The sequence below is a fragment of the Sturnira hondurensis genome, unplaced genomic scaffold, assembly GCF_014824575.4.
Source record: "Sturnira hondurensis isolate 20B ecotype Veracruz unplaced genomic scaffold, ASM1482457v3 Scaffold0015878, whole genome shotgun sequence".
Taxonomy (NCBI): Eukaryota; Metazoa; Chordata; class Mammalia; order Chiroptera; family Phyllostomidae; genus Sturnira; species Sturnira hondurensis.
The window spans coordinates 10,274-34,084 of NW_028088509.1; the positions used below are offsets into that span (position 1 = coordinate 10,274).

General features: G+C 36.1%; 2 protein-coding genes across 2 annotated transcripts; both read right to left on the bottom strand.

Moving 5' to 3' along the window:
• Nucleotides 1-486: 486 nt before the first annotated feature.
• LOC119000628 (olfactory receptor 5L1-like) lies at nucleotides 487-7,939 on the bottom strand. The gene is made up of 2 exons (XM_037065712.1): nucleotides 7,003-7,939; nucleotides 487-615 (listed from the first exon to the last, which is right to left on the bottom strand). Exons 1-2 carry the CDS (start codon nucleotides 7,937-7,939, stop codon nucleotides 572-574), a joined length of 981 nt encoding a protein of 326 aa, XP_036921607.1. The 3' UTR covers nucleotides 487-571.
• A 13,031-nt stretch (nucleotides 7,940-20,970) lies between these two features.
• Nucleotides 20,971-21,906, bottom strand: LOC119000625 (olfactory receptor 5L1-like). Its single transcript, XM_037065709.1, has one exon. It carries the CDS (start codon nucleotides 21,904-21,906, stop codon nucleotides 20,971-20,973), a length of 936 nt encoding a protein of 311 aa, XP_036921604.1.
• Between the last annotated feature and the right edge of the window lie 1,905 nt (nucleotides 21,907-23,811).

The following is a 23,811-nucleotide window of genomic DNA, read 5'->3' on the forward strand; positions in this document are numbered from 1 at the left end:
AAATAGGTGTAGTGTGAGAGAGAATAGAGTTAACCACTACAGTATTATAGTTCAGGCAACAATGAAGTGGTCTCAGATCTGGAAGGGGGGGGGTGTTGTGTAGTATCTACAACAGTATGTAACAGCTATTATTTACAACAATATTAGAGCAACAATCATATAACAGAATCTATGAGATACCAAGATTAAGGAGTGTTGGACCTTCAATAGTGTGCTAATGGAGCAAGGGGAAGTAAAGGACAGTAAATTAGCAATAAACTATGAATGAGGGGACAGGGGAAACCTGTCAAGAGATACAATATATCCAGCCAAGGCAAAGAAGACTATACAGAAAGAGGAGGAATACAAAAACACTATTAAAATAAAACATGTAAGAATAATGAAAAATAAGGATAAAGATTATACAAATATGCAGTAACTTGTAGTTTTTCTGCTATAGCAAAGTGAAATTTGTCTCTCTGTCTCTACTGTTGGGATGTCCCCTCTTTGGGTCCAACTCTGGTCTTTCACTGTTCTGAGTTTTTTGTCTCACTTGTGGGGCGGGGAGAAGGCAGCAGAAGGGCGGAAAAAGTTATGTTTGGAAATAAAGGAAGAAGGAATAGAACAAGAGAGAAGGAAAGACAGGGTAAAAGTATTGAGAGATAAAACAATAGCAAAGTTAAAAAATAAAAGATTACTTAAAAAAAAAAAACCCTCTTGTTGGTTTCCAGCTGGCCAAACCGTTTTTTCTGGTTTTACTGGCTGCGCGGCAATCTGAGGGGCTATTGGTGTGGCCTTTCTCCCTTCTTGCTGTACTCAGCTGCTCTCCCAAGATCTGGACCAGTGCCTCTCTCCAGCACCCTACTGAGAGCAGTCTTTCCCCGGGAGTCCTCTTTAGAGCAGTCTTTCCCTGGAAGTCACCATAGTGGGCTTGGGTGTGGGCACCTGCTCCTGGCCAGGCTTTCCTGTTCCAGCAGGCTTGGGCTCAAACCTTTCTCAGTGCTACAGGGGAATGCAAGGGTGACTCTTAATTCTCCCAAGCTGCCAACCACAGACCCCATGGGTGATCAAAGGCCCCTTGTTTGCTTCCTTGTGCCCATTCTTCTCTCTGACACTTTAAGCAAACAGATCTCTCCTGGCATTTTTCATAATGCGCCTGGCTGAGTAGGGTGGGAGCTGATTACCCAGCTCTCTCCCAAGGACCTTGCTGCCAGCCCTCAGCTCCCGAAGAAGCTGGGGCAGACCCAGCCCGGGCTCTAGCGTGGCCTGGCAGAGGCGCCAGCCTCAGCCTGCAGCCTCTGTGCTGTTCCCTTGGACCTTATTGACCTGCAGCCATCTCCTCACCATCTGGTCTTTCAGTGTCCCCTACAATTTCTAGACTCCTATTTTCCTATATGCTGGTTCACTGTTGGCTATTTGCTGTGTTCCTCTGCAGATCGGCCAAGTTCTTCTTCCATGCGTGGGGGGAAGTGGAATCCTTTGTCCTACTCCTCCACCATCTTCTCTCTTGACACAAATTTTTATAATATTTATTATAGTCATTTTAACTCTTACAAGGTCATTTTTCCTTCTGATGATATTAATTTATATCTTGTCTTATTTTCTCTTTCAAATTCTAGATAAATTTTTTGTCCACTTTATTAATCTTTTCCAAATTAAATTCATTGATTTTCTTCTTTTTATTGTTGTTCAGTTGCAGTCATCCCATCTTCTTGCCAATTGCTCTCTCCTGCTGCATCCCCCCAACACTTTCACAGTAAATACCTCCACATTGTCCACGCCCATGAGTCCTCTATATGTGTCTGTTGGCTTGCCTCTTCCCCTTATTTCCCCTGTTATTTCTCTCCACCTACCCCTCTGGTCACTAGCAGTTTGTTCTTTATTTTCAAGTCTCTGGTTTTATTTTGTTCATTTGTTCGTTTTGATGATTAAGTTCCATTTATAAGTTTTCTATATTGTTTTTTACCTTTGTATTGTTGGATTATACTCTAGTTTTTATTATGTGCTTTCATTTATTTGAGTTTTTGTTTATTTGCTTGTTTTTGGTTCACCTTTTTTCCTAGTCTTTAAATATAAAATCTAAGGTACTAGTTTTTTGTTAGGATCTTTGTTTTTAAAATTTTTACACTTTTATTGATTGAAAGTTACTTTAATTTTCAGAGCACAACATAAATTAGTATGATTTTGTTATTTTGTTCTTTAGATTCCTCTTATAGTTGAGATCATTGGTATTTGTCTTTCACTGCCTGGCTTATTTCACTTAGCATACAAGTCTCCAGTTCCATCCATGCTGTCTCAAAAGTTAGGAGTTCCTTCTTTCTTTCTGTTGGGCAATATTCCATTGTGGAAATGTACCACAGTTGTTTTTTTTTTTATCCACTCATTTACTGATGAGCACTTAGGCTACTGTAAATGGCACTGCTATGAACATAGAGGTACATAAGTTGTTTTGAATTGAGGATTCAGGATTTCTAGGGCATATTCCCAATAGTAGAATCACTGGAACAAAAGACAGTTCTATTTTTAGGTTTTTTAAAAAAATTACACACCGTTTTCCTCAGTGGATGCACCAATCTGCATTTCCACCAACAATGTCTTAGGGTTCCCTTTCCCCTGCACCCTCACCAGCACTTATTGTTTGTTGATTTATTAAAGACGGCCATTCTGACAGGTGTCAGGTTGTATCTCATTGTGCTTTTAATATGCGTCTTTCATATAGCTAGTGATGTTGAGTGTTTTTTCATATGTCTATGGGACATTTCTATTTCTTCTTTGGAGAAGTGTCTATTCAGATACCTTTTTTAATTGGCTTGTTTGTCTTTCTGGTGTTGAGTTTTATTCATTGTTTATATATTTTTTAGATAAAACCCTTCTTCAATATCTCATTGGCAAATATGTTCTCCCATACAGCCGGTTCCTTTGTCATTTTATTGATGTTTTCTTAGTCATGCAGAATCCTTTCAGTTTGATGGAGTCCCATTTATTTTTTTTACTTTACTTCCCTTGCCCTGGGATATATATTGGCAAAACTATTGCTACGTGGTATATCTGAAACTTTCCTGACTATGTTATCCTCTAGGAAATGTAGCTTTTTGGTGTCATGTCTTATATTTAAGTCCTTTATCCATTTATAGTTTATTATGGTGTGTGGTGTGTAAGTTCATAGTCTAGTTTCATTTTTTTGCATGTACCAGTCCAGATCTGCCAACACCATTTATTGAAATGGTGACGGAAGTAAACAAGGTTAGGGCAGACTTAAATGACATAGAGACTGAAAGAGCTATCCAAACGATCAGCAAATCCAGAAGCTTTTCTTTGAAAAGAAAACAAAATTGACAAACCTTTAACCAGACTCATCAAGGAAAAAAGAGCAAGAACCTAAATAAGTAAAACCAGAAATGAAAGAAGAGATTACAACCATACCACAGAAATACAAAGGATTGTAAAAAATAACTATGAACATTTATATGCCAAGAAATTTGACAACCTGGGAAAAAGGTTCAAATTTCTAGAAACATATAGTCTTCTAAAACTGAATCAAGAAGAAGCAGAAACAACAACAAGCAGACCAATAACAACAAGTAAGATTGAAGCAGTGATCAGAAAAACTGGCACACAAAAGCCCCAGACCTGACAGCTTCACAAGTGAATTTTACCAAACATTTCAAGAAGAAATAAATCCTATCCTTCTCAAATTATTCCAAAAAATTCAAGAAGAGGAAAGGCTCCCAAACTTTTTTTATGAAGTCAATATCATCCTAATTTCAAAACCCCATAAAGACACAACAAACAGAAAACTACAAGCCAAGATCTCTGATGAACATAGATGCTAACATCCTCAACAAAATAGTGACAAGGCAGTTATAGAAATACATTGAAAAGATCATACACCATACACCACCATGATCATACACCAAGATCATACCACCATGATTAAGTGGGATTCATCCCAGGGATGCAGGGGAGATACAATATTTGAAAATGAGTAAAGGTAATACACCACATAAACAAAATGAAGGAAAAAATCACATGATCATTTCAATGGATGCTGAAAAAGCATTTTAAAAATTCCAGCATTCATTCATGATGCAAACGCTCGGCCAAGTGGGAAAAGAGGGAGCATACCTCAACATAATAAAAGCCAAAAGGAAGAAACCTATAGACAACCTTATAGTCAACAGGCAAAAACTAAAAGCTTTCTCCTTAAGATCAGGAACAAGACAGGGTGTCTGCTCTCTAAGGGACTAGTTCTAAGAAATTTCTTTCCTTTTAAAGCTCTAAATTTCCCTCTTATAAAATGTTATATGTTGTGTTTTGATTTGCACTCAGTTAAAAATATTTTATAATGTCTCTTGTGCTTTTTAAAATGTTCTAATTGTCACATGAAGACTTTTTAAAATTATTATTGGTTTTTAGAGAAAAAGGGAGAGGGAGTGAGAGAGAAAGAGACAGAAACATGAATGTGAGAAACATCAATCTGTTGTCTGCCATACAGGTCCCAGACTTCAAATTCATCTACAGTCATCTTATTTTATGGTGGGACTTGGTTTGCCAGAGATCTCAATATCTAATCCATCTTAAGCTTTAGAGCTTCTCTTTCCATATAACCTCTCTGCAGATTCTATCCCCTTCCCCAGCATTGGAATTCCATTACTTGGAGCTCTATGCTTATGTCATTTGGTTACCCAGTGGATTCTGCTGTCTTATGGGTTCCAGAAAAACTTTAAGTTTGCAGAGATTCTAGCTTTTTGTGTTGTGATATCAGAAGCAATCACTTTCTAGTTAGCCATCTCTTATGCTTTAGCCAAAAGTCTGATAACATTGGTAAACAAGACACCACTATGTGTAATTGAAATATGTTTTGTGAGTTGTCACTTAATGAGTAATACTAAAGACTTTTTAAACCTTCTCTGAAGCTGATAAAGTAAATTATTCTAGGGACAGCAGACAGCATAAGAATTCCATTTTAATATAAATAGGTTCTCAGTTGTGTCTTTAACAAAAAAGGAAATGAATATATTTATTAAACTGCCAAAATGAACATTGATGAACAGGGCTCATGAAAATTTGCAATTTTCTGTGCCTATAAAGTAGTCTACCACCAAACATATCCTCAAATATAGTAGTCTGATAATAGGGGGGCACAGTTAATACTAGTCATACTCTGTTATAATTCAAGCTATATAAGAAAGAAGAGCTTTTAGTTAAAATTATTTCTAAATGTTTCCATAGCCAGATCATTCTACCACTGTCCTATACCTATGATAAAAATATGAAATGTACCTCAACATAATAAAGATCATATATGGCAAGCCTATGATTAACGTCATTCTCCATGATGAAAGCAGAAAGAATTTTCTCTGAGGTCAGCAACAGAACAGCAACAGCAACAGATCAGAATCTAGAACAAAAAATATAATAGTAATCTTATGATCCATAAATTTTAAAATAATTATGATGGACATAAGAGCTGTGATATACACTGAAAATAATACTCAAATTAAATTGATGATGAATTATTTTAGTAGTCAATTAAAATTCTATCAAATTTATAGATTCCGAAAACTAATTCATTGAAGAGTAACAGAAAACAGGTAACACTAATATAAATCATGTTCGGCATAGCAGATGTGAGGGGTGCCACAGATGATTTCAAATCCAAAGGAGTGAAAGGCAGAGAACTGTACCGGAACAACAATTAAAAGAAAAACAAAGAACTGTGAAGTGACAGAATGGAATAGCATGAAATGCTACATCAGTATTTATTGAAAAGTATAGGGCTTCCATGGTCAAAATCTAAATCTATTACCTTCATTTTATCACTTACTGGTTTTAGAGCACTTAAACAATACATTTTCATTTCCTCAGAGTAAAATTAAGATTTACATCTCCAAATTCACAAAAATGTAATCATCTCATACCAAGACAGAGAGAAAAAAGAAAGACTTACATTTTAACACAAATTGTCCATTGATTCCAATCAAGAGCAATATGACATTTCTGCTAATTTTCTACTTGTTCCAGGTAAGTTAGAAATTAAGTTAGTAGCAGTATACAAGGAAAGGTAGCTTATTTGTATACGCACAAAACATTTTGGTTACATTACAGATCCAAATACTTGGAAATTTTATTTTAATTTAAAGATGTAAGTTTAAAATCATATAACCATACTAAATTATTTCAGGAACCAGTACCAGATTGTGTACAGTTTTCATTTTACTTTAAAAAATAAACGTAATCTTTCTTCTCAGTAAGTGAACAATTTGGAATTTTGTCCTAGTATAAGGCGTACAGGACAAAGAAGAAAACATAAGTATTCAAACAACATTAATGAGAAAAAAAATTAAAGATAAATATAGTATTACAAATATTTTAAAATTAGATAATTATATCTATGGGGACATCTTTTATATAAATATTATAACTACTAGAGAAAAATAAACTCTCCCTAGTATATACAATAATCTAGATTTGCTACTTCTTTGTTTAAACTTTCATTAATATTGACAGTTAATTTAAAACAACATTCCAGTCATAAACACAATTAGCTCTCAATAGTTACAACAAATCTACTCAATTATTTTATAAGGACTCCCTAGACAATGCTGAGGAAAAGAATTGAGATATGCTCTTAGTCAAGCCGCCATACAAATTAATAACATATTTGTGCTGATGGGTAGGTAATCAAAAGTAAGTGTAAAAATCCCCGAATCGAACAACTCACTCATGATCTACTCCTTGACTATTCTTTCTACTCCAACAGCGCAGCCCACCAATTCAGTCCTCCACCAGCCTCCACTTTAAAATATTTTTTAAAGATTTTATTTATTTATATTTGAAGGGGACGGGAAGGAGAGGAGAGAGATATCAATGTATGGTTGCCTCTGGTGCGTTCCCTGCTGAGAAATGGCTTAAACCCAGGCATGTGTCCTGACTGCAAATCAAACCACGATCCTCTGGTTGGCAGGCACACACTCAATCCACTGAGCTATGCCAGTCAGGGCTAAAATATTCTTTAGAAAAAAATTTTGGAGCTTACCACTCCTTTCAGAGCTTCTTTCACATCTTTGTTCCTTAGACTGTAGATCAGGGGGTTCAGCATAGGAATCACTACAGTGTAGAACACTGTGGCCACCTTGTTGGTATCCTCATTGTTGCCAGAACTGGGCTGGCAATAGGTGAAAAGGATTGTCCCATGGAAGACAACAATGGCTGTGAGGTGGGAGGCACAGGTGGAAAAGGCTTTGCGCCTTCCCTCTGCAGAGCGCATCCTCAGGATGGTGATGAGAATAAACAAGTAGGAGGTGAGGATGATCACAATGGTAAAGATCTCAGTGAAAGAGACCCCAATGTACACCAGCAGTTCATTCATAGTGACATCAGAGCAAGCAAGAGATAAGAGAGGGGGCAGATCACAAAAGAAGTGGTTAATCACATTTGATTTATAGGATGTGATCTGAAGAGCTAAACACAAGTGGATCAGAGAAAACAGAGTCCCACAGACATAGCAGCTAGAAGCCAGCACCATTTGGATTTTTTTGGACATGGTGACCATGTACAGCAGTGGGCTACAGATGGCCACAAAGCGGTCATAGGCCATCACAGCCAGCAGGAAGAACTCAGTGATTCCATAGGCACCAAATAAATAAAACTGCACCATGCATCCCTCGAAGGAGATGGCTTTGTCTTCATTTATAATATTAACTAGCATCTTTGGCACAATAATTGTGGAGTAGCAATAATCCACAAAGGACAGGTGGCAGAGAAAAAAGTACATGGGAGTGTGAAGTGGAGTGCTGACCTGAATCAGTGCAATCATGCCCAGGTTGGCCAAAACCGTGACTCCGTAGATTAGAAGGAACATCATGAACAGAAAGACCCTCAGTTCAGGGGCATCAGATAATCCAAGGATAATGAATTCCATCACAATGGTGCAGTTCTCCTGCCCAGTTTCCACCATATGTCTTGTTTAGAAAGCCAAATGACAACTTTTGTGTGTATTTTGAAATTAAAATAATGAAGAAAACACACAACTATATTAACTTAAAAAATCTCATTAACATTAAACATAATGTTTTTGAAATGTAATTGTCAAATAATTCTAAATTCTCAGTGTGGCAGCAGATCACACTGAACAAATCTGAAGTATCAGCAGAAATGTGTATAATTCTCAACTGTTACTTACCACAGTACATTGAGCTGATGAATTAAATTAGATGTTTTGATGGAGTTTCAAAGAGATCCAATGATAGTTTTTAAAGCTGCAAGAGATCAACTCTTACTCCATGAAAAATGTAACAAATTTTGTTCAAGTCAGAAAACAACAACCGTGATCCTATGCATGTTAATTTTTTAGGTCTGTCTATCATTAGCATAAAGTTTCAACAGGTGAGGTCCTCTTCAGTTCTCTTGTCGGGGAGTATGACAAATCTCTGAAAACAGTGGTTCTAAGTTCTCTATAAATTTGCAATTATTCAGAATAAAAATAAAAAGATTTAAAATATATACTGAGATCCATCATCATGTTTACTTGTCAAATTAACAAACTCAATTATAATAATAGTGATCAATATCAATAGGGAGTCAGAAAGGTATAACTGTCATGTAAATTTTTCTGCAAAGCTATTAGGCAACATATACTCAAAGTCAACCCAGACAACATTAAAATCTACCTGATATACTTATGAGAGATTTTATTTATGTAAACTGTTGTAAGAGATGCTTAATTACATTTACAAATTGTGAAAAAGTATATTCAAAGCTACATTGCATCATTATTTTAATTTTCACAATGGGATAAATGTCACACATAGAGCAATAATCAAACTATGATACATCTTATCTAAAACAGAATGTTACCACATTATTTCAAATGATATTATGGAAATGTTTTCTTAAAAATATACCCAGTACAGTTTCTGTATATATGTAGATTTAAATAAAGTGTATTTGCTGACATATGAATACAAGTGGTAAAAATGATATACGTTATCACTCTGATTTGGCTACAACCCTAGAAGATCATCAGTCCATCCCCCACAGTGAGAAAGAGGTAAGTGAAAACTTTCCCAAGTTCCCTCTAGTAGTAGGTTGGAGGAAGTGGCTACACTGAATATCCTAAAAGTCTGATGTACAGTAACATTCAGACTTGTCCTTAAAGAACAGTGAAATGGAAGGTGATACATTTTTATTCCCTGCCCTCCTTCCTAGAGGGATGCACCCATGGTGCTATTCAAATATTATGAAATGAAAAATGAGTGGAGATTCTGGACTGAAAACAGAACTTGGTATTTTTCTCTATAACATGAACTAACTTTAAAGTGAAAACAAACCTTCAAGCTACTCTCACGGTTTTCTAATTACTTCACTGCCCCCAAATTACAAATTATTTGCCTGATTCAAACTTAAAGCATAAAAATCATGTTGTAAACACTCCTTCCTGATGTTCTAGGCTGATAGTAAGAAACTAGTTTATGGTAAACCCAAAACAAATCTAAAAGGATTCACTTCAGTCACAGAGCAGAGATTGTCTACACCTGCTGACTCCCAATGACTAACTCAGGGACCCAGGAATTCAACCCTCGAGATTAGAGTGACATTTAGGGAGCTCCTTTATGGGTACAAAAATCTAGATTCACTGACAGAAGTTGATGTGGAGAAACGTAGAAAGTAAATGAGAGGGGTGAGGAAGGAGAGAGAGGGAGAGAAGAGAGCAAGACAACCATTTGTTTACTCTGCATTCTTTTTTTAAAGGTTGTATTGATACATTTTTTAAATTTACTTTTTTTATTGTTGTTCAATGCAGTTGTCTGCATTCTTTCATACACATCAACACTTGGTGGTCCACAAGAAATTGTCTAATTTCAGTACAAAATGACAAAACACTTAAAACAGTAAGTGCACAGGAATATGGTCTGTTAGATGATTGTCTAATTAGAAGACAGATGAGTTACCTATGTCTTTACATTCTGGGAAATATACCTACTTTAATTTTTAAGTAACCAGAGCCTAGTTTTAGCTAACAAACCTGAGTGACAGACATTCTCTCCAATGTGCTGAAGATGTGAAGATGAGTATGGTACACAGTTAAGGACTTAAACTGTAATTGTAAGCCCCAGGGAAAGGGTCCCTTAAGTTCCTAATCATTGTCAATCTTCAAATCTACAAAAAACAAGTTAAAATTAAACCAATACTATATGTGTAGTAGAATACATAATTAATCTCTATGGAATAACATCAGGAATATTTCAATGCCTTAATTTGTGAAATAATTATTGAAAGCAAATATGTCTTCATCCACATTTCATGGCACCATATGAAATTACACCCTGTTGCCATATATGGGAACCACAGATCATGCTGCCATAATAAAATGACATGGATATTTCTTATTCATTCCCCTTTTCTTATAATATTACAAAATTCCCTAAATTCCAGCAAGTACAGTGACTAAAGTCTGTCACTAAAGTCAATGACAGATTCCATTCAAAAATTGGGAAGGAGATAAATTACTGGTCAGAAAACTAATAATAGTTAACACTTCTTGGGCCCTTGTTATATGTTAAAACCTATTCAAATAATATGCCATAATAACTCATTTAATTATTATGATAACCAATGAAAAGAACAATCTTTTTCAATGTCTGTCTTACAAAGAGGGTGGAGGAGATACACACACACTGAATTTGAACTTGGATAAAGTCAAAATACATGACAGAAAAAGGCCCTATGCGGCTCTGGGCTTTTTCTCACACTTGTGACTGTATGAGGAAGAAAATAGCCAGCTAGTACTGAGGCTACATTTTCTCATGGCTGCCTAGGCCAGAAGCTATGAAATGGGGCCTCTTCAATGATATGTTCTAGGAGTGTGCCTCTTCTGACTATCTAATGTCAATGTAGGCAACAGTTTCCACTAGTCTATGTGTATCACTCAGTATACATATAAACTTTACAAGGTATATGTGGTCAAAAATAATTTCAAGTACATCAATTTTTATACTTCAAAATACCATATACTAGACCCAAGATAACAGAGGAGTAAATGAAAGCTATAGGAACCTTCCTCCAGGGCCAGTCTACAATTACAGCTAAATTGCAGAGAAACCATCCCCCCCAAACAAACTGAATACTAGCTGCAGAAAAGACTTACAGCCACAGACAGACAGAAGAAAGCAATTCATCACAACATGACTGGTAGGGAGGGCAGAGTGATGCAAGAGGCCTAGCTGAGCTCCCATGAGTGGCAGCTGAAGTTCTGGAGCTATATTTCAGCAGTGGGGGATTCCTCCTCAGAAGTGTGGTGCCTACACCTCAAATGGGCATCCCAGACGACAGTACCAGAGCCAGGAAAGAAATACAGATAACACCCAGCTGTGAAAAACAGCAGGGTTTCCATCTGACTGGGTGAGACGGTTGGGGACACAGAGAGCCTGTTAAAAGGCCAATGCACAAAATTGCATTTGTAGCCACATACTGTTGGCTATGGTAAAGGGAGGGCAGAGTGAACTAAAGGCATGTGAGGAGAATAGAGGGTGGTGGCTCTCGAGAGAAAACTGAAAGAAGAGCCACCAGGGTCCCTGTGCTGAGTCATTCCCCATGCTGCAGATGTCATCTTTCTCAGGCAGAGCACTCCCCTCCAATGGCATCAGCCTGAAGGGAAGCAATAGTCCTTTCTGCAGAAATTGCTCTGCCCATGTTGTGGGGCTTGGCAGCCTTCTGAGTTGGGCTTGAGGCTATATTACTGACTAAGTGTAACAACTAGGGCAGATCTCTGGGAGTTCTGACACTTTAGCTGACCCTCCCTGGGTCCAGTGCTGGGACAAGCTGACCTTGGTACACAGCCTGGTTCTTACTGCACACAGACAGACTAAGCCAAGGGAGCCACAAGCTATAGATCACTGATAGCTCCAAACAGGTTGCCCAGGGCTAGTTACAAGAGACATCTGAAAAGGTCTGCACCAGAGTTTTGCAGATCTACTTAACGCATAGAAACAAACACAAAGGGGGCTGCAAAGGGGGCTTTGTCTTTGGGAAGACAAAGAAACAGGTTCCAATGAAAGAACAAGAGAATTCTCTACAAGAAGTAGATGCAATGAAAACAAGAAATTTATCAGAAAGAGAGCTTAGAGTAAGGATTAGAAGGACACTCAAAAGCATGCAAAAAGACATAAAACAATAAAAAAGGATCAGCCAGATATAAAGAATGCAATATCTGAAATAAATAATACACTGGAAGAAACAGACAGTAGGTTAGATGAAGCAGAGTATTGAATCAGTGATTTAGAAGAGAAGGTAGGGAAAACACACCCAAGCAAAAGGAGAAGAGAGTGAGGAAGGGATTGAGAACCTATTTGAAGAAATAATGACCCAGAACTACCCTAATCTGGTGAAGGAAAAAGACACACAAGTCCAGGAAGCTCAAAGAATCCCAAACAGTTGGACACAAAAAGGCCTACATCAAGACACATAATTAAAATGGCAAGACTTAAAGACAAGGAGAGAATCCTAAAAGCCAAAAGAGAAAAGAGGGTAATTACATAAAAAGGAGCTCAAACTAGATTGTTATCTGATTCTCAACAGAAACATTTCAGGCCAGAAGTGAGTGGCAAGAAATATTCAAGGTGATGAAAAGCAAGGGTCTACAGCCATGGCTACTTTACCCAGCAAAGCTATCATTTAAAATCAGAGACTGTCCCCCTGTTCTCTATTTCAGTGTCTTTGGTTATATTTTGCTTGCTTGTTTTTGTTGTTTAGCTTCCTGTTAAAGGTGAGATCATATGGTATTTGTCCTTCAACACCTGGCTTATTTCACTCAGCATAATGCTTTCCAGTTCCATCCATGCTGTTGCAAAGCGACCAGAGGGGAGACGGGAGGGAATTTCAGAGGAAATAGGGGAGGGATTTAGAGGAACAAATAAAAAGGATACATGGACAACAACTAAGAAGGGTGGAAATGGGAGGGGGGTGGGATGGGATGGGAGTAATAGACAGAAAACTGTACTTGAAAAATAATTAAATAAACTTAAAAAATAGTGTATACCAAATATACTTAAATTAAAAAATAAATTAGCTTTGGAAATGGAAAAAAATAAAATCAAAGGAGAAATAAGGAGCCTCCCAGACAGAGAGAAAACATAAGTTTTTAATGCCAAACCAGTACTGCAAAAAATATCAAAAGGCATGCTTTAAGAAGTAGAAAGTGTAAACAGGGAAGAAAAAAAACTGAAAATTTGTCTAATAATAAAATGGCACTAAATATGTATCTATCAATAATCACATTATACCCTGGCTGGTGTGGTTCAGTGGATTGAGTACTGGCCTGAGAACCAATGAGTCTCTGGTTTGATTCCCAGTCAGAGTTTCAGGCCACATGCCTGGGTTACAGGCCAGGTATTCAGTAGGGAGACAAGAAAGGCAAACACACATGGACATTCCTCTCCCTCTCTTTCTCCCTGACTGCCCTGCTGTTTAAAAATAAATTAATTAAATCTTTTAAAAAATTACCTTAAGTGTAAATGGTTTAAAAGCTGCAACCAAAAGACAGGGTGGCTAAATGGATAAGAAATCAAAACCCATATATGTTGCTTTCAAAAGACCCAAATCAAATCAAAAGATAAACACAGAGTAAAAGTCAAGGGTTGGAAAAAGGTACTGCATGCAAATGGAAAGGAAAAAATAAGCTGAGTAGGAATCTATATCTGACAAAATATACTTTAAATCCAAGGCTAGAATGGTCCACGGGTATTTGAAAAGAATGTACATTTTGCTCCTTTGGGATGAAAAATTCTATATTTATCAATTAAAAAAATAAATCCAAGGCTATATAGTAACAGACAAAGAAGGATACTGCATAAGGATGAGGGGAACAATCCAACAAGAGTAAATATAGGGGTTACAAGAGTAACCCTAGTAAATATTTACACAGGTAATATAGGAGCAACTAAATATGTAATGCAAATCTTCAGGAACAGAGAGAGAGAGAGAGACAGAAATACAGGCATAGTCAAGGATTTTAACACCCCTTATACTTTAATGGATACATCTTCCAGAAAGAAAATCGATAGGGAGACAATGGCCTTAAACCACACACTATATCAAACGGGTTTAATTGATATCTTCAGAGCATTTCACCCAAAAGGAGCAAATTATACATACTTTTCTAATGCACATGGAACATTTTCTAGGATAGACCACATGTTAGGATGCAAAACAAGTCTCGATTAATCTAAGAAGATGGAAATCATATCAAGCATCTTCTCTGACCACAATGCTAAATGCTATGAAATTAGAAACCAGTCTCAAAAACAATACTGAAAAACATGCAAAGATATGAGAGCTAAATAACATGGTATTAAACAATGAATGGGTGAACAGTGAGGTTAAGGAAGAAATCACAAGATACCTTGAAATTAATTGAAATGAGAACAAACAATCCAAAATCTGTCAGACACAAGGAAAGCAATACTAAGAGGGAAGTTCATAGCAATACAGGCCTAGCTCAATAAAAAAAAAAAAAGAAAGAAAAATAAAAGGTTAAAACAATCTCACTTTACACTTAAAGAAACTTGAAAAAGAACAACAAGTAAAGCCTAAAGTTAATACAAAGAAGGAAATAATAGCAATCAGAGCAGAAATAAATGAAATAATGTCTTTAAAAAATGATATGAAATATCAATGAATCCAAAAGTTGGTTCTTTGAAAAGATAAGCATGATTCACAAACCTTTAACCAGCTTCATCAGGAAAGAAAGAATACCCAAATAAATAAAATCAGAAATGAAAGAAGAGAAATAATAACCAACATCAAAGAAATGCAAAGGATTGTAAGAAAATAATATGAGCAATAGCATTATATGCCACCAAACTGGATAACCTACACAAAATGGATAAATTTCTAAAAACATACAATCTTCCAAAACTAAATTAGGAAGAATCAGAGGATCTGAATAGATGGATTACGCCTAGTGAAATTACACATAGTGAAATTGAAGCCATAAAAAAAAAAAACAAAAAGAACTCCTAACAAATACAGATCTGGATCAGATGATTTCACAGGTGAAATTTACCCACTGTCCTGACAATTAACACATCTCCTTCTCAAACTATTTCAAAAAATTTAAGAGGGGGAAGGTTCCCAAGCTCATTTTTGACAATAGCATTATCCTAATTTCAAAACAAGAAAAGACGCTGCAAAGAAAGGAAATTATGGGCCAATATCACTGATGAAAATAGATGCTAAACTCCTCAACAAAATATTAGCAAATCAAATACAACAATGCATCAAAAACATTACACATCATGATCAAATGGGATTTGTTCTGGGAAGACAAGTTTGGGGTGAAATTCACAAGTCAATAAATGCAATTCATCAGATAAACAAAATGAAGGATAAAGACTATATGATCATATCAATAGAGGCAGAAAAAGTATTTGATAAAATCCAGCACCCACTTATGATAAGGACTTGCAGCAAACTGGGATTAGAGGGAACACACCTAAACATAATAAAGGCCATATATGACAAACTCACTACCAACATCATACTCAATGGGCAAATACAAGCTTTCTATTAAGATCAGGAACAAAACAGGGTTTTCTGCTTTCACCTCTTTTTTTCAACATAATACGGAAGGTCTTAGCCACAGCATCAGACAAGAAGAAATAAAAAGCATCCGTATTGGAAAAGAAGTAAAACTGTCTTTATTTGCAAATGACATGATACTGTGCGTTAAGAACCCAATAATTCCACCAAGAAACTACTAGAACTGACAAAAGAATTCAGCAAAGTTGCAGGACACAACATTAATATTCAAAAGTCACTTCATATGTCAATCACAAACTAACAGAAAGGGAAATTAAGTCCATAGTAGCAAAAACAGCATGGTAATAGCATAAAGCAATCACATAGATCAATGAGACAGAAGAGAGAGCCCCCCCCAAAAAAAACATGTGTTTACAGTCAATTAATATTTGACAAAGGAAGCAACCACATACAGTGGGCTAAAGATAATATATTCAATAAATGGTGTTGAGAAAATTGGACAGATACATACACAAAAATTAAACCAGACCACTTTCTTACACTACACGCAAGAATAAATTCAAAATACATTGAAGACTTAAAATGTTAGACCCCAAACCATAAAAATCATAGAAGAAAACGTAGGCAGCAAAATCTACCTCCATGAAGAGAAACACGTGGGTAAAAATAGAAATAAGTTAAATTTTGGTGTTTTGAAGTCTGTTTTTTTCTCAATTGAGGCACCTTTAACTAGTTCTTCTTTGGTGAAATTTTTATGCAAATATTTCCCTTGTTTGACCTCCTATATTCTAGTTGTAAGTATTCTTTATACATATGAATTAAACCTTTAATCAAATATATTACTTGTGCCTGTGCTCTTAAATTCTTATTTATTTTCCATTTTGAGTTAATGTTTGTATATGGTGTGAGGTATAGATTTCAGCTCACATTGTTGCATACAGTCAATTACTGTTTTTTTTTATTGTTGTTCAAGTATAGTTGTCTCCATTTTCATGCCACTACAGCTACCCAGCCCACCCATCCCCGCTTCCTACCCCCAACCTACCCCCTTTGGATTTATCCATGTGTCCTTTACATGTGTTCCTTGATGGCCCTTCCCCTATTTCCCTCCATTATCCCTCTCCCCACTCCCCTCTTATATCTGTCAATTACTCCTCACCATTTATTGAAAGGATTGTCCTTTTTGAATGAGTAGTCTTGGTAGGTTTGTCCAAAATCAATCAACCATTAATCTGTAATTTTTTAAATTATCAGTGTTATTACACTGATATAATGTGTCTGCCTTACATCAGGACAATCACCCTGTTTTATAATTTTGGTATTAACTACATTTCCACTTTTGTTAAATTCATCTCTAAGTATTTTTAGTATTATTGTAAATCATATTGTTTTCTTAATTTCACATTCAGGTATTTTTATGCTACTATATAAAAATGAAACTGTTTCTCTTTTTTGGTATTGTATCTTTGACTGTGATGAGGTCAATTACTAGTTTTAATGGCTTGTATGTGTGTGTGAAGTGATTAGGATTTTCTACTTAAAATATTATGTGGTCTTGAATAAATTTAATTCTACTAAAAATCCAGATGACTGACTGACTTATTAATTCATCTATCTCTCTCTCTCTCTATCTATCTATCTATCATCTATCTATCATCTAAAATCAGTACTGAGAATGGACATTGTGCACTGTTTTGTGATTTGGGGGAAAACTCCTCATTCTCTCATCATGAAGTGTGATGCCAGGAGCAGGTTTGGTAGGTGAAAGTCGTTTTCTGTTTTTCTTTTTCTTGGAAATTTTATCTGAATGGCATTTTGATTGTGTCAGATGCTTTTCCTATATCTACTGAGGTAGCTGTTTATTTTTTATGTTCTATTCCTTATGAGATGTGTGACATTATGTGTGGTGTGTTACATAAACAACTTTTCATGTGTTAAACTCCCCTTGCCTTCTTGGGACAGATCTCCTTGATTATGCTTTATTATCCTTTGTGTACTGTTAGATTTATTCTGGTAATATTTTGCTGAAAATTTTTATCTGTAACTGTGGGGAATTTTATGTTGTCTTGTCTTTCATTCTATTTCATTAATTGGGCAATTCTTCCCTTTTTAAAGATTTTATTTATTTATTTTTAGAGAGAGGGGAAGGGAGAAAGAAAGAGAGGGAGAGAAACATCAATGTGTGGTTGCCACACACATGGCCCATACTGGGGACCTGACCTGCAATCCAGCCATGTACCCTGACTGAAAATCTAATTAGTAACCCTTTGGTTCAAAGCCCACACTCAACCCACTGAGCTACACCAGCCAGGGACTGTAATTCAATTTCTTTATTGAATTGGGCATCAGGGAATTACTTGCTAAATAAAATGAGCTGGAAAGAGATCTACTCCTTCATTGTTTATAAGAATTAATCAACAATTTGTGTAATTTCTTACACAGAAGTTAGGTGAAAATTACCAGTGAAGACATCCATGTCTGGATATAGATAGAGAGAAAAATATTTTAGTTACAAACCCAGCTTACTTCCTTGTTAAATGTTGATTGAGATTTCCTATTTCTTCTATGTAAGTTTTGGGTAATCTTAGCTATTTAAGAGTTTGTTCTTTTTTTCTTTAATTATTTTTCAAGTACAGTTTTCTGTTTATTACTCTCATCCCATCCCACCCCCCGTGCTGCCCCCTCCCATTTCCACCCTTCTCAGTTGTTGTCCATGTATCCTTTATATATGTTCCTCTATATCCCTCCCCTATTTTCCCTGAAATTCCCTACACTTCCCTCTGGTCACTGTCAGCCTGTTCTCTATTTCAGTGTGTTTGGTTATATTTTGCGTGCTTGTTTGTTTTGTTGTTTAGCTTCCTGTTAAAGGTGAGATCATATAGTATTTGTCCTTCAACACCTGGCTTATTTCACTCAGCATAATGTTTTCCAGTTCCATCCATGTTGTCACAAAAGGTAGGAGCTCCTTATTTCTTTCTGCAGTATAGAATTCTTTGCCAATGATACCTCAGACAAAGGTTTAATATGCAAAATATAAAAAGAACTTACAGGACTTCACTCTAAGAAGACAACTAACACAATTAAAAAATGGGGAAAGAACTTGAAAAGACATTTCTCCAAGGAGGACATACAGAGGATCGAGAGACACATGAAGAGATGCTCAATATTGCTTGCTATCAGAGAGATGCAAATTAAAACCACAATGAGATACCACTTTACACCGGTGAGAATGGCTATCATACACAAAGCAATAAACAACAAATGTTGGAGAGGGTGTGGGGAAAAGGGGACTCTGGTCCACTGTTGGTGGGATTGCAGACTGGTACAACAATTATGGAAAACAGTATGGAATTTTCTCAGAAAACTAAAATTGGACCTGCCTTTTGACCCAGCAATTCCACTGCTAGGATTGTATCCTAAGAACCCTAAAAGACCAATCCCAAGGAACACATGCACCCCAATGATCATAGCAGCACAATTTACAATAGCCAAGAGTTGGAAGCAACCTAGGTGCCCGTCAGTAAATGAATGGATCAAAAAGCTATGGTACATATCCACAATGGAATTCTATGCCACAGAAAGAAAGTAGGAATTTGTTATCATAATCTAAATTGACTAATTTCTTGGTACAAGTTGTTTATAATATTTCATGTGTTTTATAATATTTATTACAGTCACTTTAATTTTTGAAAGTTCAACCTCTCTCCAGATTATGTTAATTTGTATCTTGTCTCATTTTCTCATTCTAATTCTAGATAAATTTTTGTCCATTTTATTGATTGTTTCATAATCAAAATTCAGTGATTTTTTATCATTGAAAAATTTATTGTTTTTCATCTTTGTATTATTGAGTTATACTCTAGTCTTTATTATATCCTTCCTTTTATTTGTTTCTGTTTGTTTGCTTATTTTAGGTCATTTTTTCTTAGTCTCTAAATATGGAATCTAAACATCGAATTTTGAGAGATTTCTCTCTAAATATCACTCTTTCAAAAAGTTGTAAATTGTGTTTTCATTTGCATTTAATTCAAAGGATTCTATAATTTCTCTTGTGTTACACCCCCCCCCCCCCACAATTTATCCTTAACTGGGGATATTTTTCATTATTATTAGGTTTTAGAGAAAAAGAAAATGAGAAAAAGAGAAAGAAACAATGATGTGAGAGGGAAACATCAATCAGTTGCCCCTGACACATGACCCTAATGGGTATCAAAATGGAATCTAGATAAGTATCCTGACTGTGGATCAAACCCATAAATTTTTGGTGTGCTGGATGATGTTCCAACCAACTGAACCACCCAGCCAGGACATCTAGTACTCTTTTGTGATCTTTGAATTCTTTAGAAGTGTGTTGTTTAATTTTAAAATTCTGCCTATATTCCAGGTACAAATCTTTTATAAGAACTGTGTTTACCTTTTTCCATTTAGATTCATTGTTCTAAAGTAGGCAGTTTTAAATCTACTCACACCAAACTAAACAAATATACAGGGTATTCTTGACAAGACAAAAATTTTTGATAACCAAAGCTACAAGATAATGCTGGGGCACCTAGTATGAAAAGGATATTCATTGAATGAGCAAACCTAATGTAGAAATTGAGATAAACACAATGAAAGCACAAATAAATTATGAATGGTGCATATAAATCAGGACTGAATGAAGAAATATGGTTCAGACACAGAGAGGAAGGATGAAAAAAGCTCATTTCATCAGGAGCAAAAACACAACAAAGAAAATAAATGGAGGCTAAAAGTCCGCCTATAAGGCACAACAAGCATTTAACCCACATGTTGTAAAATAAGCCCAATGATAAGAAAATATAAAATGATTAAAAAGGTCAAAGTTGGAAATGTTGACAGTGATAACAATGGTTATTATATGTAGCTACACCTTTAACATAACATATAGATATTAAATATGCTATATACTAGATACTAGTCTCCAGAGTTCCAAAAACATTAACTACTGCAATGACAGCAACAAAAAACATAATAAAGGAAGCAGGAAACGAACAACAGTACATATACACATATGGAAAACTCATTCTGTATGTAAACTGGCAAAACTGTGTTTTTTCACTGTAAAATAAGAGGAATTAGATTTTGAAATAAACCATAGTTTCCAGAATGAATCAGAAAATACAATTCTCAACTTTCTTTCTTAACCTTATGAATGTTTTAAACAAAGTTAATATATGTCTCAGCAGTTCATTTCTGAGGCAAATTTAGAACATTTGAGACTGAATAAAAGCAAACATAGGCTGTGAATTTTGAAATATGTTCAACCCTACCCTGCTCAACTGCAGAGGCACAAAGAAAAGTCAATCTGAAGGACTCACTCCTGCAGACCTGCACTCTGTCTGTGCTGTCCACACCTACACAGCAGCCCACCAGTTCAGCCCCTTACCAGCCTCCACTGTGGGACCCTGTGTCCTGCCAAGAAAATACTCTCTAGGAAAACATTTTGGAGCCCACCACTCTTCTGAGAGCTTCTTTCACATCTTTGTTCCTTAGACTGTAGATCAGGGGGTTCAGCATGGGAATCACTACAGTGTAGAACACTGCAGCCACCTTGTCAGTATCTGTACTGTTGCCAGAATTGGGCCGGCAATAAGTGAAAAGGATTGTCCCATGGAAGACAACAATGGCTGTGAGGTGGGAGGCACAGGTGGAAAAGGCTTTGTGCCTTCCCTCTGCAGAGCGCATCCTCAGGATGGTGATGAGAATGAACAAGTAGGAAGTGAGGATAATCACAATGGTGATGATCTCATTGAAAGAGGCCACAATGTACAGAAACAGTTCATTGACAGTGACATCAGAGCAAGCAAGAGATAAGAGAGGGGGCAGATCACAAAAGAAATGGTTAATCACATTTGATCTATAGGATGGGACCTGAAGAGCTAAACACAAGTGGATCAGAGAACACGCAGTCCCACCCAGGTAGCAACAAGACACCAGCTCCACACAGAGATTCCGGGACATCTTTACCGTGTACAGCAGTGGGTTACAGATGGCCACAAAGCGGTCATAGGCCATCACAGCCAGCAGGAAGACCTCAGTTACCACACACGTGCAAAACAAGAAGAATTGCGCAGCACATCCCAGGAAAGAGATGGCTTTGTCCTTGTTTAAGATATTAGCTAGCACCTTTGGCACAATGATGGTGGAGTAACACAAATCCACCAAGGACAGGTGGCTGAGGAAAAAGTACATGGGAGTATGAAGTCGAGAGCTGACCTGAATCAGTACGATCATGCCCAGGTTGCCCAAAACTGTTACTCCATAGATCAGAAGGAACACCAAGAAAAGAAAGACCCTCAACTCAGGGGCATCTGATATCCCAAGGAGAATGAACTCTGTCACAGCAGTGCAGTTCTCTTCCCCCATTTCCACCAGGTCGGAAAACCAAGGGATAAGTTTTGTCTTTTTTCTAAAAAAGGAAAAAAGACTAAATCAACAGGAAAATAATACCAGAAATATATAATGATATCTATCAAGCAGGGTATGAGATATGACACAGATAAAATTGTAATGCAATTTAAAATATTGTATCAGTGGATCTCACTGATTAAAATTGACTTAAAAATCATCAGAAAGGACAAATAATTCCAATCTTTATTTATCACAATAGGTTGATTGATAGATTTAAGTTCAGTGGTTTCATTGGTTCCAAAACATTCAATGATAAACTTCAAAGATATTAACTCCTGTTCTCTAAAAAAAAGGGTAAATTCTAGTCCTCTAAGGAAACACCTACTGTGGTTGTATAAAATAAAAAAAAATATTTTTACTTGAGTCTATCAGGAACATAAATCTGAAACAGATACAAAATTCTTTAAAACTTCACGTTTCAGGTGACATATTTGTTATATTTGTGGCTCATGAAAACCATTTAAATTGGAAATTTTGAAAAGGAAAATTAATACATGCCTGTAAAGTGAATTGTTATATCAAAAGAACACACTGGTTTAATTAGTTACAATATTGACCTATGCTACTAAGTTCTTAGGAAGATGAAACTTTTCTATAAATTTTTGTGGAAAGTAATTAGTTCACATCTATTAGAAGACTTAACCCTGACAACAACAAAGTTATCCTGTATTTTAAGAAGAAATTAATAATATGTATTAATTACATTGACAAAATGATGAAACACTACATCCAAGGCTACATTGAAGTGTGGTTTATAATATTAGGGATGAGAAAATTTAGTTGCCAGAGCAACTAAAACTTTACTTTTAGAGAACAATTGCTACAACCTGGTGCATCATATCTAGGGTAGAAAGCTATTATGCTGTTTTAAATTATCTTTTGAAGATGGTTAATTTTCTTAAAGAAAGAAATATAATAAAACACTTGGAGTATACAAGTAGATGGAAGTGAAGATGTACATGTAGAGGTATGTAGACATATGATAGATGGTTTACATGTTATCACTGTATTTTCGCTATAGGTGAAATGTTAATCCTTTCCCCACATTAAGAAAGTGAGGTGAATAAAAATTTCCCAGGTTCTCTGAAGTACTTAGTTGGAAAATTGGTTACATCATACTCATATACTCTTCATAAAGTAGATATACTTTTCGGACCTGACCTTACAGAAAAGGCATAAGGAATTAAAAAATGTGATGCTCTGTCCTTCTTCCTAGAGGAGTATTCCCATGATGTCATATACATACACAGAATGAAAACTGAGTTATGAGACTCTGCACTGAAACAATCTGCATTTTCTCCATAGCTTGAGCTAATTTTAATGTGGAAGCAAATCACCATTCTGAAATCATGATTTTATTATTACTTGGCCGAAAAAAAAACAACACCAAAATCCTGAATTTACCCACCTAAGAGTTAAACCAGAAAAACAAACTTGGAAGAATTTCTTCCTATATTCTGGGCTGATAGTAAGAAGTTAGTTTAAGGTAAACCCAAAACCAATCTCAAAGACTTCATTGAATGAACACAGATAGTCCTCATGCCCTGACGAATTCTCCATAACAAATACTCAGGCCCATACAATAATTCAACCTTCAGAATGAGGGTGACAGCAGTATGGTGGTTACCAGAGGGAAGGGGAGTAGGGAGGAGCAGTAAAGGGTAAAGGGAGCCAAGTATATGGTGACAGAAGAAAACCTGACTCTGGGTGCTGGGCCCACAGGGCAATATGCAGAGGATGTACTGTAGAAATGTACACTTGAAATCTGTATAACCTTATTAGCCAGTGTCAACTCAATACATTTAAACTATGACAAAACTCACCCTAGTAACATAAAGACTCACTCTTGTAATATGAAAA